At 44.2% G+C, this 17,970-nt stretch overlaps 1 protein-coding gene across 2 annotated transcripts in view; it reads right to left on the reverse strand.

The window, feature by feature from the left end:
- The window catches only part of ADGRD1 (adhesion G protein-coupled receptor D1), a 909,072-nt gene that overhangs the window by 104,263 nt on the left and 786,839 nt on the right, over window positions 1-17,970 (reverse strand). For both annotated transcript variants that reach the window (XM_044275622.1, XM_044275624.1), the window contains one exon: window positions 8,878-8,969. In XM_044275622.1, coding sequence (XP_044131557.1) covers window positions 8,878-8,969 — 92 coding nt within the window. The remainder of the gene's footprint in view (window positions 1-8,877; window positions 8,970-17,970) is intronic.

The following is a 17,970-nucleotide window of genomic DNA, read 5'->3' on the forward strand; positions in this document are numbered from 1 at the left end:
ATACCTACCTCTGTCTCCTGGTTCGTCCAGGCTCATACCTACCTCTGTCTCCTGGTTCGTCCAGGCTCATACCTACCTCTGTCTCCTGGTTCGTCCAGGCTCATACCTACCTCTGTCTCCTGGTTCGTCCAGGCTCATACCTACCTCTGTCTCCTGGTTCGTCCAGGCTCATACCTACCTCTGTCTCCTGGTTCGTCCAGGCTCATACCTACCTCTGTCTCCTGGTTCGTCCAGGCTCATACCTACCTCTGCCTCCTGGATCGCCCAGGCACGCACCTTCTTCTGTCTCCTGGTTCGCCCAGGCTCATTCCTATCTCTGCCTCCTGAATCGCCCAGGCTCACACCTACCTGTCTCCTGGTTCACCCAGGCCTGTCATCCTCCCCGAAAGGTGTAGGTAAGCTCAGGATTCAATGTATTTGCCTGAATCGCTCAGGTTCCATGCGTCTGCCTGGAACGCTCGGGGGTTTCTCAGCAGGGTCCGGCTGGTTCCTGGTTACCCGGTTCGTGTCCGGCACGTCTGGATTTCTGTTTCCCACAGGTCTTGTTGCATGCAGCGTGACTTCGGGCCCTGATTCTGGCAGTTCAGGGTCATCCAGCAGTTGGCCATGATGCCCAGGCTGCATCCTGGTTCTCCGTCGCTTCATTCCAGTGCCACCAGATCACACCTCTCTCCGGGTCTCGTACCAACGCTAGTTTATTTCAGGTAAGCAGGGCCTCAGGCCACCGGAATTTCGATCCTTCCTCAATTGTGTCACAGGGCGTCTCTGTGTCTGGTTATTCCACGGTGCCAGGTTTCAGGTAAGGTCGAGCCGGGTGGCGGCTTTACGCACCTCCATAAAAAAAAAAAAATATATAAAAAAAAGGGGGAAATATGTATATATTTTTGGGGGGGTTTCCGGGGAGGGGGGGGGGTTTCTGACGCACCCCAGGTCTCATTTCCCTGAATCGCTTGGGTTTTATGTATTCCCCTGAATCGCTCAGGTTTTACGTATTTTCCCTGAAATCACTCAGGTCATGTATTTCCCTGAATCGCTCAGGTTTGTATTTTCCTGTCTCTTCAGGTTGTCGGTATTTCCAGGGTGTATGTATTAATTTTACAGGCTATAGCTACTAGAGAGATCGTTGATCCAGGGAGTTATTCTGATTGCCTGATTGGAGTTGGGAAGGAATTTTTTATTCCCCTGAAATGAGGAAAATTGGCTTCTACCTCACAGGGGTTTTTTGCCTTCCTCTGGATCAACTTGCAGGATGACAGGCCGAACTGGATGGACAAATGTCTTTTTCGGCCTTATGTACTATGTTATTATGTTACTATGTATTTTCCTGATTCACTCAGGTCACGTATTTCCCTGAAATCGCTCAGGTCTTATTTCCCACAGGTTGTTCGCATTTGCCTGAATCGGTCAGGATCCAATATATTTGCCTGAAACGCTCAGAGGTTTTCCCGTACCATCAGGAAACTACCAAGCCGGCGTCAAGGTTTCCAAAGTTTTTCAAGGTCCCACCCGCAGGTGGCTTGAACGATGTCTCCTACACCCTGGCGTTCATAGCCCACTGTCACCGCAAATCTCAGGCTGTCATTTAACACCATCAAGCTGTACCTAGCGGGGAGACAGCACTGCGCCATGCAGGTAGGTGGCGCGCAGCCTGTCTCCGGTGAGATGTTTGGGCGACTCTCGTCCGCGCTGGATGGATTTCCTTTTTGGCCACTCTCCTAGTTTGATTGTTAGGGCAGCCGTGTATCTCGGGTTTTGCGGGTTCCTCGGGCCAGGTGAGTTCACCAGCACCTCCCCTAAACGTTAGGGGTTGCCGGTGCGACAGTTGTCCTGGGCCCATGACCTTTGTGGCCTCTGGCTCCCTTCCACGAAGGCCAATCAGCATGGACCATCCTCTGAGGTCAGGTTTTAAAACCTCCAACGATTGGTGCCCAGTCATGGTCCCCCGTCAATTGCTGGCCCCGTTGCAATGGCCTCCCCAGAGGCCCCGCTGCTTCCTTGGCGTTGGGGGCCCCTGTCATCAATCCAGTTTTGTGGCCCACATCATAACGCTGGCCTCAGGTCTCGGTCGTAACCCGCTGGCCACCACGGGACACTCGCTCTGAACTGGAGCTGCGCCCTCAGCATCGAAATCGGGGTCTCGGCGCACGGGTTAAATGCTTGGGTAGGTGGCGCTCTTCTTGCTTCACGAGATACATCCCGAACCCGCATGTTGAGATTTCCCAGGCATTTTGTAATCTTGCTCTCTGGGTGGTTTTGTAGGCTTTTGGTCACTACTCTGCTCTCCTCGTTTATTTTTGCCCACTACTAGGCTTACCCTCGCTCCTGGCTTCCGGCACAACACAGCCAGCTAGGTCAGGGGAAGCGCTTCACCCACTCATCACAGTTAAGCCTCTCCCATAAGTGGAAGGCTGAAAAGTCAGCCTGAATTTGTGGGAGGGGCATATTACCTTCTTAAGCCCCAGACTCCAGCTCCTCAGGGCGCTTCTGTTCACACCCACCCACCCCCCCTGTTCTCAAACACTCCCTTTTAGGGTATGCCCACTACTAGGCTTACCCTCGCTCCTGGCTTCCGGCACAACACAGCCAGCTAGGTCAGGGGAAGCGCTTCACCCACTCATCACAGTTAAGCCTCTCCCATAAGTAATTAATGATTGCTATGGATATGGTTAATATTTTTAATTAAGCAATTTAGGGAAATAAAATAACAAGGGGACATAATGTTCACTTGATTCCACAAAATAACTTCCATTCCTTTCAAAAGTGAGTTTATGTGATGCAGTCTACTGGTAGTAACTCCAGCACTTTTTACATACTATTACTCATACTGGAAAAACTCTTCAGCATGACCCTAGATATTGATAGTCTACTACAAAATACTTTTAAGTTTTTAATAAAAATCTACAGTTTAACACTTCAATTATGCCCAAGAAGATTTTCTTTGCTGATCATTGCTGTATGCACAGTAATTATGGTAATCTGAACAGAAAAAAAGGAGGGCAAGCACACCCACATGTCTTATGGGATTGTACACACAATTTAATAGAATATTGCAGTCCTGACTAGTGTGAATTAATGACCATAATGCTCATTAATTACTACACAATGTTTGCATTTTCAGCTCAATTTACTGCTTGTCTGAGTCCCATTGATGTAAGGGATTTGGGGTATATATGGACTGTAATTATTTAATCTGGTTCATTTCTGAGCTGATAGTTTGTTCTCTAATTACATTTTTATATATGCACATACAATGTGATATATGTCTAGGTAGTATACATCATGTGACCCATTAATAAAAAATATAAAAAAATCGGATATCCAGTCTATAATTCTTGTAGCATCACTGACTCATAATTCCATCTTCCAATCACACAGGTTCAGTTCACTCTAGTGCTTTATAGAACTGAGACTTAGGGCATGTTCAGAGATTTTTGTGGCTATTCCAATTGTGGTCACTAATTGTGATTTCTGTGCAGAAACTGTGAGAAGAATGGATATATCAATGTAATGTACTTGCAGAGAGGAAACAGGCAGGAGAACCACTCTTTGGGCACTGTCCTCAACGGACTTGAGGCCAGGTAAGTATAATATGATATCTCTTTGTTAATAGTCTATGGTCATTAATAAAGAGATATCATATTATACTTACCTGACCTCAAGTCTGTTGACAACAATGCCCAAAGAGTGGTTCTCCTGTCTATTTTCTCTCCACTTGTTCATCGCGGCGATCGTTCCAGTGGTGCTGGTCAGGGACCCAAGCTGCAGAATGGTATAATTATACCAGAGAGTGATAATAGAAGCTCTTACCACCACAAGGTACTGAACTCACAGTACTGGGTCTAATAAGGCTTTATTTATTTTTTGTGGGATGTAGAAGCATTACGAAGTGCTACTTTCACACTGGCGTTTCTGGGTCCGCTTATGAGATCTGTTTCAGGGCTCTCACAAGCGGCCCAAAACGGACCAGTTCAGCCCCAATGCATTCTGAATGGATAAGGATCCGTTCAGAAAAGAAAAGAATGCATCAATTTGGCTGAGTTTGATCTCCATTCCGCTTTTGAGGCGGACACTAACACGCAACTTGCAGCGTTTTGGTGTCCGCCTGACGATGCGGAGCCAAACGGATCCGTCCTGACTTACAATGTAAGTCAATGGGAACTGATCCGTTTTTCACTGACACAATATGGTGCAATTGAAAGCATAATGCAAACGGAACCATTATGAATGGATACAAGCGTTTGCATTATACAAGACGGATCCGGACCAGACGCGAGTGGGAATGCAGCCTCAGTATGATTTAGGGCAAATAGTTTTGTTTTTAAGGTCAACATTTTGTGCTGATTCATTCCAACAAACTGTATATCTTTACAAGGGTCAGAGCTCAGTTTTTATTATACTGAGCTCCAAATTTCTTTCTTCCTTTCAGAAAACCATAGAGTAAAGCCTCGTAAACATGGATTTAGAATATAATTAAAATACCCTGTATTAAAATATGGTGGTGTATAACAATTTTATAAAGGCAGATTCTGTAGAAGAAAAAAAACATAGCATTGGATTCCATATATCAGACTAGGTTTCTCTTAGAAGCACTGATAGTAGTCCTTCTATGGGAAATCTTTGTCTAAAATGTGATTCTTCGCATGGAAATATGTGAATTCAATATAGTGGGTAAAATGGAACCATAATGGCCACCATGATGTGATGCATAAGTGAAAAATGTCTGTATATAGTCAGTACTAGGGAAGGTTTACTGAATACAGAGTTGATGCAGTGACCCAACAATTCACTCCTAAAGGGTTAATACCATGTTAATTACTAAAGTGTTCACTGTGATACTCGTACTGAATATGTTATATGCACTATGTAACCTAAAAAAGGCTATACATAGGTAAGAAATTGTTACGCTGCCTTGGTAATGGTTGCTGGGTAGTGGGGTGGTCCCATTTTTTCTTGTAGAGTAGTAGGGAGTTTCTAACAGGTCAAGCTACAGTGAACTCCTGTTTGGTTTGTGCTCCTGCCAAGTAGGCCAAGATAGATCTTGCTCCAGGAAAACATTATTCCTGTGAGTGAAAGATGTCAGAAAATTAACTTTGCTAAGTATTTACCTCTGAGGGAAAGAAGCATTGAATTTTGCAGATGGTTGAGGACACAAGGCTGTGCTTGGACTGAGTCAGTAAAGGTAATGCACTGCCAAACTTCTGAGACCGACTGGACAACTGATCTAGGACAGCATCCTGCAGTTGGGCATTGCAGATATATGACAACATGTCTTGCAAGTCTGTGGTCAATTAGGATGATTGACTTGTGTATTTAGAGAGAGAATTAGAGGGAACTGTCAAACTGCCTGTCCCTATACACAACCTTTGGGAAAAAGACTGCCTTATGATTCACCTCAGAACTGTGCCTTCTGCTGATATTTGTACCATGCCTCCTATCATCCTCAGTAAAGAGGCTGTTATTTATCATTATCAAGCTGGCCTGGTATTACCTCCGTCATCTGCTGTCACCTGTACCTGCCCTCCTGCCTTGCATCCTGCCAACCATTCACCAACAAGTACACCCGACTGACCATTAGACAAGAGCCCCAAGCCCAGAGTGTGACCTCAGGGGAAGGAAGGGTGTGCCCCTCCATCCACTGCCGCTACAGCCTAGGGGAGAGCCGGAATGAGATCAGCCAGTAAAAACTAATTCATTTCCACCACAGTCACTCTCAGCCTCTCTGCACCCCTAAGGGTGCCTCACCTTTGCAGCTACTTTTCCTAATTTTAGGGAGGGAAAAATCCTTCTTGACTAATTAGGCAATCAAAATAGCTCCCTGAATCAACAACCCTTTTTCAAAAAAGTTATAATTATGACCTGTAATACTTTTACACTCCATAAATACATCTAGGCCCCTCTTGAACTCTTTTAGTGAATTCACCACCTCCTCAGGCAGAGAGTTCCATAGTCTCACTGCTCTTACAGTAAATAATCCTCTTCTATGTTTGTGTACAAACCTTCTTTCCTCTAAACGCAGAGGATGTCCTCTCGTCAAAGTCACAGTCCCCTCGTCACAGTCACATAGATGATGGGAGAGATCTCTGTACTGATCCCGATATATTTATACATAATTAGATCCTCCCTTAGTCGTATTTTTCTAAAGTGGATAACCCTAATGTTGATAATCTTTCAGGATATTGTATTCCACCCATTCCAGTTATTACTTTAGTTGCCCTTCTCTAAACCCTCTCCAGCTCTGCTATGTCTGCCTTCTTCACAGAAGCCCAGAACTGTACAGTACTCCATGTGTAGTCTGACTAATGATTTGTAAAGTGGTAGGACTATGTTCTTATCACGGGCATCTATGCCTCTTTGATGCAATTGACAGAAAAAAGGACGGGGCAGCTCCACTTTTGTGCTGTCCTATTTTCTATTTGTTTGTATTTCAGAGACTGAACCATCTCAGTTAAGGACAATCTGCGATTATTATCGGACGCTATATTTTAGGAATGTTTTTAAATGTATTTAGATGCAATTTTTTTAAAATAATCTTTTCTATATACAGTATCAGGGCACTTTCTCACCTATCTTTCCTCCTCACACACATGTACTCTTGGCTTGGCCAAGTATGAATGTGTACTGAATGGTGGAGAGGGAGTAAAGCTGATGCCAGACTCCTGTGGTGATGGCAGCTTATATGTCCGAGAAGAAAAGGTTTTGTCTTGTTGATATTCATCAGTCCGGTTCTTATCTACTCCAACTTCTGCCATCAGGGTAGAGCCAGGAGACCTCCATACACATTACGAAAAAATAAATTAAAATGTGACTGCATCCACTTAAAGGGAACCTGTCACTGGGATTTTGGGTATAGAGCTGAGGGCATGGTTTGCTAGATGGCCACTAGCACATCCGCAATAACCAGTCCCCATAGCTCTGTGGGCTTTTATTGTGTAAAAAAAACGATTTGATACATATGCAAATTAAACTGAGATGAGTCCTGTATGTGAGATGAGTCAGGGACAGGACTCATCTCAGGTTAATTTGCATATGTATCAAACTTTTTTTTTACACAATAAAAGCACTCCGAGCTATGGGGACTGGGTATTGCGGATGTGCTAGCGGCCATCTAGCTACCCATGTCCTCAGCTCTATACCCAAAATCCCGGTGACAGGTTCCCTTTAAATATGCACAGAGGGTCACGTTTAACAATATAGCAGAGTGACTGAGAAAGTTCTATATGATCTTCGGCACATCCACTTTCTCATACTGAATTCCATGCAGACAAAGCGGTATATACACTGCCACTCTTGTGATTGACAATAATAGCATCTATTTAGAAAGGAAACAATTATTAAAAGCGGATAATAGAAGGCATATTTGTTCTGTATAAGGCAATGTATCCTCCCCGCATCTTCAGTTTTTTATTGTGTGCTGTGATTGTTCAGCCGTCACGGCAGTTACTCGCTTTTATTCGACAGATTCTGCTTTTCATCAACAAACCAAATAGAGCTGACACTAAATAAGACATTTCTTAAAGGAAGCTAGAAGGTAAAGGTCAAGGGATAGCCTTCAGAGGCTACCTACAAAGGATTCAATTATATCAGCATCCCTTTACAAATATATTCCAGTTCAAAGATATAGCCATAAAAGACATTGTGAAACTATTTTCTTTAGAATATTTTACATTTTTTGAAGCATAATAAGCCATATAAGCAGAGGGGGATTCTAATTTTCTAAAGCGAATGCAGATATGAACAGGATATTGACTTTATGTAAATCATACATCATGAAAGTGCAACCCAAAACTCTGTAGAGAGAGGGCATGGTAATCTACAGTATGTTTTATATTTTTATGTTGAATGATTATTGATTTTTTTTTATCCTTAAAGTCTCCCCCCCCCCCCCCACCATGTACATGTACTTCATAGTAGACTCACAAGGGCAGCAACAATGTCCATTAGCTCAGCCAGGATTGAAACTAGCTGATTTAGTAATCACTAGTCTCAGAAAGACAGACAAAGGCTAAAAAAAGAATTTCTTTCATACCTTTCCAATTTCATTTTTCTACTATTTGAACTAGAAATGAGCAAATCAATTCTAACTATTTAAAATCTACTGATAAGATTCAGATGAGGTTGTATATTTTCCAGCAAAAATTACATTTTATATTTTTAAGATCGATCTTTGTGTCGGAGGCAATGTAGATGTTCTCCTACACTTTTAGAGTGCACATGACATGACCGTATATATTTTGTGGTATGCAAAACATGTATCCACAAAAAAAATAATGGATGATGGCCGTGTAACCTCCATGTTGCATCCATTTTTTGTGTGGACCCATTGCAACAATGCCGCAAAATGGACAAGAATAGGACATGTTCTGTATTTTTTTTCGGGACTGCAGAACGGACATACAGTATGGATGCATAGAGTACATGGTGTGCTGTCGACATTTTTTATGGCCCTATTGCAATAAATGGGTCTGAATCCAATCCCCAAAAAATGCGGATTGGATGCGGAGTAAAAATACGATTGTGTGAATGGGGCCTTAAAATTACGATTGTCCTGCAAAGTTGTGTTTGCTTTCTGTGGAAATGGATGCAAAAAAGGCCACATGTACAACAAGTGTATCTAAAATATCAAAAATATGTATCAAACTTTATTTAATGTATTATATTTCAGATATTTTTGGTGTACTTTGGTGTGGCCTCTTTCCTTCTCTCTTCCACACAGTGGTGCATTCCACATAATCAGTACCCTGATTCCCATGCAAATTTGATCATGGAACAACAGATAATAAATGCTCACTCCAGGATGAAAACCTCAGTATATGTGTCGTATTTTACATATCCCAGAACATGACCGTCCGTTCGTGATCATTATTATCGAAAACTTACTTGAAAGCGTTGGCATCTCTGTGGACTTTGTAGTTATCAGCACTAATCCTGGAGATGATCCTGGTTACTGCAATGAGGATACCAATATTGACCTAATTGTAAAGTAAAAAAAATAAATTGCTAAATGAACAATGATTTAAAATTACAAAATATTAATTCAAATAACAAGGAAAGACATAATACACAGATCTCTGACCATTTAGCTTAAAGGGGCCAACCCACAAACAAAATTTTTCACTTATACACAAGATAGGTGAAAAATGTATGATTTCTAGGGTCTGACCGCTGGGACCCCCACTGATCATGCGTAACCATCACCTCCATTCACATCTATGGGACTGTGAAGTACAGTACTTGGCTTTCTCAGTTGGCTCCACAGAAGTGAATTGAAAGGTAGCTCTATGTGCACTACTCTATTAATAGTGTTGAGTGCAAATATTCGAATAGCAAACTTTTTCTTGAATATTGCAACTTTGAGAATTCGCAAATATTTTGAATATTTTATATATTAGTTATAGCGATTATTCATCATTTTTGCCCATCTGAACACATGATTCCTCCCTGCTTCTTAGTTGTGGGCCAATGAGTCATTGGCCCACAAGCAACTTAAGCAGGGAGGAATCATGACTTCAGATGGAAAAAATGACCAATATTTAAAAAAAAGAATATATACAGTCCGGTTCATAAATATTGGGACATCGACACAATTCTAACATTTTTGGCTCTATACACCACCACAATGGATTTAAAATTAAACAAACAAGATGTGCTTTAACTGCAGAGTGTCAGCTTTAATTTGAGGGTATTTACTTCCATCAGGTGAACGGTGTAGGAATTAATACAGTTTGCATATGTGCCTCCCACTTGTTAATGGACCAAAAGTAATGGGACACAATAATAATCATAAATCAAACTTTCACTTTTTAATACTTGGTTGCAAATCCTTTGAAGTCAATTACAGCCTGAAGTCTGGAATGCATAGACATCATCAGACGCTAGGTTTCATCCCTGGTGATGCTCTGTCTTCAGTTCCTGCTTGTTCTTGGGGCATTTTCCCTTCAGTTTTGTCTTCCGCAAGTGAAATGCATGCTCAATCAGATTCAGGTCAGGTGATTGACTTGGCCATTGCATAACATTCCACTTCTTTCCCTTAAAAAACTCTTTTGTTGCTTTTGCAGTATGCTTTGGGTCATTGTCCATCTGCTCTGCGCCGTCCAATGAGTTCTGAAGCATTTGGCTGAATATGAGCAGATAATATTGCCCGAAACACTTCAGAATTCATCCTGCTGCTTTTGTCAGCAGTCACATCATCAATAAATGCAAGAGAACCAGTTCCATTGGCAGATATACATGCCCACGCCATGACACTACCACCACCATGCTTCACTGATGAGGTGGTATGCTTAGGATCATGAGCAGTTCCTTTCCTTCTCCATACTCTTCTCTTCCCATCACTCTGTTACAAGTTGATCTTGGTCTCATCTGTCCATAGGATGTTGTTCCAGAACTGTGAAGGCTTTTTTAGATGTTGTTTGGCAAACTCTAATCTGGCCTTCCTGTTTTTGAGGTTCACCAATGGTTTACATCTTGTGGTGAACCCTCTGTATTCACTCTGGTAAAGTCTTCTCTTGATTGTTGACTTTGACACACATACACCTACCTCCTGGAGAGTTTTCTTGATCTGGCCAAGTTTTGTGAAGGGTGTTTTCTTCACCAGGGAAAGAATTCTTCGGTCACCCACCACAGTTGTTTTCCGTGGTCTTCTGGGTCTTTTAATGTTGTTTAGCTCACGGGTGCGTTCCTTCTTTTTAGAATGTTCCAAACACTTGTTTTGGCCATGCCTAATGTTTTTGCTATCTCTCTGATGGGTTTGTTTTGTTTTTCAGCCTAATAATTGCTTGCTTCACTAATAGTGACAGCTCTTTGGATCTCATCTTGAGAGTTGACAGCAACAAATTCCAAATGCAAATAGCATACTTGAAATGAACTCTGGACCTTTTATCTGCTCATTGTAATTGGGATAATGAGGGAATAACACACACCTGGCCACGAAACAGCTGAGAAGCCAATTGTCCCATTCATTTTGGTACCTTAATAAGTGGGAGGCACATATGCACATAACTGTTGTAATTCCTACACCGTTCACCTGCTTTGGATGTAAATACCCTCAAATTAAAGCTGACAGTCTGCAGTTAAAGCACATCTTGTTAATTTCATTTCAAATCCATTGTGGTGGTGTATAGAGCCCAAAAAGGTTAGCATGTCGATGTCCCAATATTTATGGACCTGACTGTAGCACTATATCGAATATATTAGTTTTTTTAGAATATTTGTCTTAAAAAAAAAAAATCTGTACAGTTGTTCCACTTCGGCATACTCATCCCCGACAAGCTTCCCTGTCACCATGGGAATGCCTGGGGGTTAGAATATACAGTCCTGATCAAAAGTTTAAGACCACTTGAAAATGGCAAAAAATCAAATTTTACATTGTTGGATCTTAACAAAACAAAACATTTTTTGAGCATTCAATTAATTGAAAATAACGATTAAACTGCAACAGGCTGTTTTTCAGCTGATCCAAATTTTAGGACCACATGCCAAATCTGTGCAAAGATGTGGATTCATTGTCATTTTCTGTCAGGTAGTCACACGTTGTGATGGCAAAGGCAAAAAAACTCTCCCTTTTTGAACGTGGCCGGGTTGTTGATGTCACTACCAGAGCTTTGAGACGTTCTCACAGCTCTGTTTCTCCACCCCTGTGATGAGGTCTTTACTTTCTGTTTCCTTCCTCCCAGCTGTCCCTCCTGTGTTTGATTTTGTTTCCTTTAAATCACCCCTCCTCCTTTGTAGAGGTGCGGATTATACTTTTCATTTGAGCTGTATCTCTCGCTTGAGTATCTTCACCTGTGTGATATCTTTTCACTGGATCTGTGTTCTGCTGAAGCAAGTACTTCAGATATTGTCTGCTGACTTTGGATCTTTTTTCACTGCACCTGCAGCTCCTTCAGTTAAGTGTACATTCATTTGTGATTTTCTGTTTGCTGGATCCCAGGTGACCCTGACTCCCTCTGTGTCTAGTGTAGGGAGCCGGTGGTCGTGTCCCCTCACTATTGTAGGGTGTTAAGGTGTTATATAGTCGAGGTACGAGGATATGCGATCATCCACCATTGGGGTGTTCGCATAGGCTGAGCAGCTTAGGGAGAGCTTTTAGGGTCTGACAGGGGTCATCTTTTATCCTCCCTAGTTTGGGTCCGGTCAGTTGCTTTTCACTGTGTAGGCTCTTGTTGCTCACTTAACGCCGTGACATTATAATCCGCCAAACCGTCCTTTTTTTACATGGATCCGCTTTCTGACCTGGTTGACTGCATGCAGGGTCTTTCTTTGGAGGTAGCGGATCTCCGTCAATCTATGACTCAGCTTCATGCATTGGGCTCTGCTCCGGCCCATGGAGTCTGTTGCGAGCCAAAGGTCTCACTTCCGGAAACGTTCTCCGGGGGCAGTGAGAATTTTGTTCGTTTCAGAGAGGCATGCAAACTCCATTTTTGCTTGTGTCCCCATTCCTCTGGTAATGAGGAACAGAGGGTGAGGATTGTCATCTCCCTGCTCAGGGGTAGTGCTCAGACTTGGGCTTTTTCGTTGCCATTGGGGGATCCCTCCCTTCGATCCGTGGAAAGATTTTTTGTGGCCCTGGTGCAGATATATGATGACCCGGATCGTGTTGCTCTGGCCGAATCTAACTTACGTTTTTTGTGCCAGAACAAACTGTCTGCAAAGCTTTATTGTTCTGAATTTCGGAGATGGGCAGCTGATTCAGGATGGAATGATGCTGCACTCTGGAGTCAGTTCTCTCGTGGTCTCTCAGAGAGATTGAAAGATGCGTTTGCTTTCCATGAGAGACCAACGTCCTTAGAGTCTGCCATGTTGTTGGCGGTACGCCTTGACAGGCGTCTAAGAGAAAGAAACGAGACCTCTCTGTCCAGTCATTTTCAGTCTTGGGGCAGTGGTGCGGACTCATTCAGTGTACAGGGGCCTCATCCTCTCTCGGTTCCCTCTGTGGAGGAGCCCATGCAGTTAGGTCGACTTGCCCCTGATAAAGGAGGATTTAGTCCTAAGAGAATGGTGTGTTTTTGTTGTGGGGGCATAGGTCATTTGGCAAATATTTGTCCGTCTAGGAAATTCTTGAACTGTACAAAGAGTTATAATAAGAGAAAAACCTCAAAAGGTAAATCATCAAACTCTGCTTCATCTGCTACTTTGGGCAAAGTTGATGTAGGAATTGATGCTTTTCCTCTGACCTGCAGTTCCCGTTTTCTCCTTTCTGCCAGGGTAGCGCTAGGGAGCAAAGTCATTTCTTGTGAAATTTTTGTCGATAGTGGAGCGGCCGTCAATCTTATTGATACTCAATTTGTAGCCATGCATTGTTTTCAGGTTTGCACATTAGAAAAGGATATACCTGTTTTTGCTATTGACTCTGCTCCACTCTCACAGAGATCCCTGAAGGGCATTGTTCACAATATCCGGTTAGCGGTAGGTGACACTCATGTGGAGGATATATCTTGTTTTGTCCTTAACGGATTGCCTTCTCCTCTAGTTTTGGGGTTACCCTGGCTCACTAGACATAACCCCACTATTGATTGGCAAGGAAGGCAAATAAATGAGTGGAGTGAGTTTTGTAAAGAGAATTGTCTCACAGCGATTTTTGCAGAGGTGTCTACTAAAACGGTGCCATCATTTCTCTCTGATTTCTCGGACGTGTTTTACGAGAGCGGTGTTCAGGAGCTACCTCCTCACCGGGAGTCTGACTGTCCCATTAACCTCATTCCCGGCGCCAAGCTGCCAAAAGCACGCCTCTACAATCTCTCACAACCGGAAAGAATCGCAATGCAAACTTATATCTCTGAGAGTCTCGATAAGAGGCATATTCGTCCCTCAAAATCACCTGTTGCCGCTGTTTTTTTTTTTTTGTTAAAAAGAAAGATGGCTCTCTGAGACCTTGCCTAAATTTTAGGGAGCTGAACCGTATTACGATTCGCGATCCCTATCCCCTTCCTCTGATCCCGGACCTCTTCAACCAAATTGTTGGGGCCAAGGTTTTTTCCAAATTGGATTTGAGAGGCGCGTACAACCTGGTCAGGGTCAGAGAGGGGGATGAATGGAAAACGGCCTTTAATACCCCTAACGGGCATTTTGAGAATCTCGTTATGCCTTTCGGCCTGATGAATGCTCCGGCCGTCTTTCAGCATTTTGTTAACAGTATTTTCTACCATTTAATGGGGAAATTTGTATTGGTGTATCTTGATGATATTTTGATTTTTTCCCCTGATGTTCAGACCCATCAGGATCATCTTTTTCAGGTTCTGCGGATTCTGCGGGAGAATAAATTGTACGCCAAGCTGGAGAAATGTGTTTTTATGGTATCGGAGATTCAATTTCTGGGTTTTCTCCTCTCTGCTTCTGGTTTTCGCATGGATCCGGAGAAGGTCCGTGCTGTGCTGGAGTGGGAGCTTCCTGAGAATCAGAAGGCATTGATGCGCTTTCTGGGTTTTGCGAACTATTACAGAAAGTTCATTTTGAATTATTCCTCTGTTGTCAAACCCCTCACTGACATGACAAAAAAGGGGGTGGATTTTTCCTCTTGGTCGGAGGAGGCGCTTGCAGCTTTTTCTAAGATTAAAGAGAGTTTTGCGTCTGCTCCCGTCTTGGTGCATCCCGATGTTTCCTTACCTTTTATTGTTGAGGTGGATGCTTCCGAGGTGGGTGTGGGTGCGGTTTTGTCCCAGGGCCCTTCTCCTGCCAAGTGGCGACCCTGTGCCTTTTTCTCTAAAAAACTCTCCCCGGCAGAGAGAAACTATGATGTGGGAGATAGGGAGTTGTTGGCCATCAAGTTGGCTTTCGAGGAATGGCGCCATTGGTTGGAGGGGGCCAGGCACCCTGTCACCGTTTTTACCAACCATAAGAATCTGGCGTACTTGGAGTCGGCCAGGCGTATGAATCCGAGACAGGCCAGATGGTCTCTGTTCTTCTCCAGATTCAATTTTGTCGTTACATCCCGCCCTGGATCAAAAATGTGAAGGCTGATGCACTCTCTCGCTGTTTTCCGGGAGGAGGAAACTCTGAGGACCTGGGTCCCATTTTGGCGGAGGGGGTGGTTGTTTCTGCTCTGTATTCTGATTTGGAGGCGGAGGTCCAGGCTGCCCAGACTGAGGTACCTGCCCGTTGTACTCCTGGGAAGTTGTTTGTGCCTCCTGAGTTACGTCACAAACTCTTCAAGGAGCATCAGGATACTGTTCTTGCTGGTCACCCCGGGAGTAGAGCCACGGTAGATCTCATTGCTTGGAGATTTTGGTGGCCGGCTCTTCGTAAGTCAGTGGAGGGTTTTGTGGCTGCTTGTGAGACTTGCGCTCGCGCTAAGGTCCCTCGTTCACGGCCTTCAGGTCCCCTTCTCCCGTTACCCATACCTTCCCGTCATTGGACACACCTCTCCATGGACTTTATCACGGATCTTCCTCGTTCCTCAGGGAAGTCGGTGATCCTGGTGGTGGTGGACCGTTTAAGCAAGATGGCCCATTTTGTACCATTCCCTGGTTTACCCAGTGCTAAAACGTTGGCGCAAGCTTTTGTCGACCATATTGTTAAATTGCATGGCATTCCCTCGGATATTGTTTCCGATAGAGGCACGCAGTTTGTGTCCAGATTCTGGAAGGCTTTCTGTTCTCGCCTGGGGGTTCGGCTGTCCTTCTCTTCTGCTTTTCACCCGCAGTCGAATGGTCAGACTGAACGCGTCAACCAGAATCTGGAGACATTTGCGCTGTTTTGTGGCAGAGAACCAGGAGGATTGGTGTTCACTTCTCCCTCTTGCTGAGTTTGCTCTGAACAACCGTCGTCAGGAATCTTCTGATAAGTCACCATTCTTTGGTGCATATGGGTTCCATCCGCAGTTTGGGACATTCTCGGGAGGGGCTCCCTCTGGTTTGCCTGAGGAGGAGAGATTTTCCTTGTCTTTGTCTACCATTTGGCAAAAGATTCAGAGTAATCTTAGAAAGATGAGTGAGAAATATAAGCGTGTGGCTGATAAGAGACGTATGCCTGGTCCGGACCTGAATGTGGGTGATCTGGTGTGGTTGTCTACAAGAAATATTAAACTGAAGGTTCCCTCCTGGAAATTGGGTCCCAAGTTTATTGGGCCTTATAAAATCTTGTCAGTCGTCAATCCTGTTGCCTTCCGTCATGATCTTCCATGGGTTTGGAAGATACATAATGTATTTCACAGGGCTCTTTTAAAACCATATGTCCAGCCCACGGTGCCCTCCTCTTTGCCTCCTCCTCCGATTTTGGTTGATGGCAATCTGGAGTTTGAGGTTTCCAGAATTGTGGACTCTCGCATTGTCCGCGGTTCTCTTCAGTACCTCGTTCATTGGAAGGGTTATGGTCCTGAGGAGAGGATGTGGGTTCCGGTGTCGGACATTAAAGCCACTCGCCTCATCAGGGCATTTCATAGGGCTCATCCTGAGAAGGTGGGTCCTGGGTGTCCGGAGTCCACCCGTAGAGGGGGGGGGGGTACTGTCACTACCAGAGCTTTGAGACGTTCTCACAGCTCTGTTTCTCCACCCCTGTGATGATGTCACTACTAGAGCTTGGAGGAGTTCCCTCTGCCCTGTTTCTCCGCCCCTGTGATGAGGTCTTTACTTTCTGTTTCCTTCCGCCCAGCTGTCCCTCCTGTGTTTGATTTCGTTGCCTTTAAATCACCCCTTCTCCTTTGTAGAGGTTTGTAGCGGATTATACTTTTCATTTGAGCTGTATCTCTCGCTTGAGTATCTTCACCTGTGTGATATCTTTTCACTGGATCTGTGTTCTGCTGAAGCAAGTACTTTGGATATTGTCTGCTGACTTTGGATCTTTTTTCACTGCACCTGCAGCTCCTTCAGTTAAGTGTACATTAATTTGTGATTTTCTGTTTGCTGGATCCCAGGTGACCCTGACTCCCTCCGTGTCTAGTGTAGGGATCCGGTGGTCGTGTCATCTCACTATTGTAGGGTGTTCAGGTGTTATATAGTTGAGGTACGAGGATATGCGATCATCCACCATTGGGGTGTTTGCATAGGCTGAGCAGCTTAGGGAGAGCTTTTAGGGTCTGACAGGGGTCACATTTATCCTCCCTAGTTTGGGTCCGGTCAGTTGCTTTTCACTGTGTAGGCTCTTGTTGCTCACTTACAGCCGTGACAGTTGAACTGCATAAGCAGGGTCTCTCACAGCGTGCCAACGCTGCTGAGGTGGGACGCATTAAGATATACATTTGGACCTTCATAAATGATCCTGAGGGTTATGGAACAAAAAAGTGAAGTGGAAGACCCAAAAGAATTTCACTAGCACTGAGCCGGAGGATCCAATATGCTGTCCGTCAAGACACTGGACGATCCTCGACCCAAATGAAGGCCCTTACTGGTGCTGACTGCAGCCCCATAACCATCAGACGGCATCTGAGACTGAAGGGCTTCAAAAACAAAAAACGTCTTCAAAGACCTCGTCTCCTTGAACGCCACAGAACTGCTCGTTTGGACTTTGCAAGAGAGCACCAAACATGGGACAAAGGTGGAAGAAAGTTTTATTCTCTGTTGAGAAAAAATTTAACCTTGATGGTCCTGATGGTTTCCAACGTTAATGGCATGACAAGCAGATCCCACCTGAGATGTTTTCTACACACCACAGTGGAGGTGGCTCCATAATGGTCTGGGGTGCTTTTTCCTTCAGTGGAACAATGAAGCTTCAGGAAGTTCAGGGGCGTCAAACGGCCGCTGCCTATGTCCAGATGTTGCAGAGAGCATTCCTCATGACTGAGGGCCCTCGTCTGTGTGGTAACGACTGGGTTTTTCAACAGAACAATGCTACAGTACACAATGCCCGCAGGACAAGGGACTTCTTCCAGGAGAATAACATCACTCTTTTGGCCCATCCTGCGTGTTCCCCTGATATAAATCCAACAGAGAACCTTTGGGGATGGATGGCAAGGGAAGTTTCCAAAAATGAACAACATTTCTAGACAGTAGATAGCCTTCATGCGGCTGTCTTCACCACTTGGAGAAATGTTATTTGTGA

Source organism: Bufo gargarizans, chromosome 1 (assembly GCF_014858855.1).
Source record: "Bufo gargarizans isolate SCDJY-AF-19 chromosome 1, ASM1485885v1, whole genome shotgun sequence".
Classification (NCBI taxonomy): domain Eukaryota; kingdom Metazoa; phylum Chordata; class Amphibia; order Anura; family Bufonidae; genus Bufo; species Bufo gargarizans.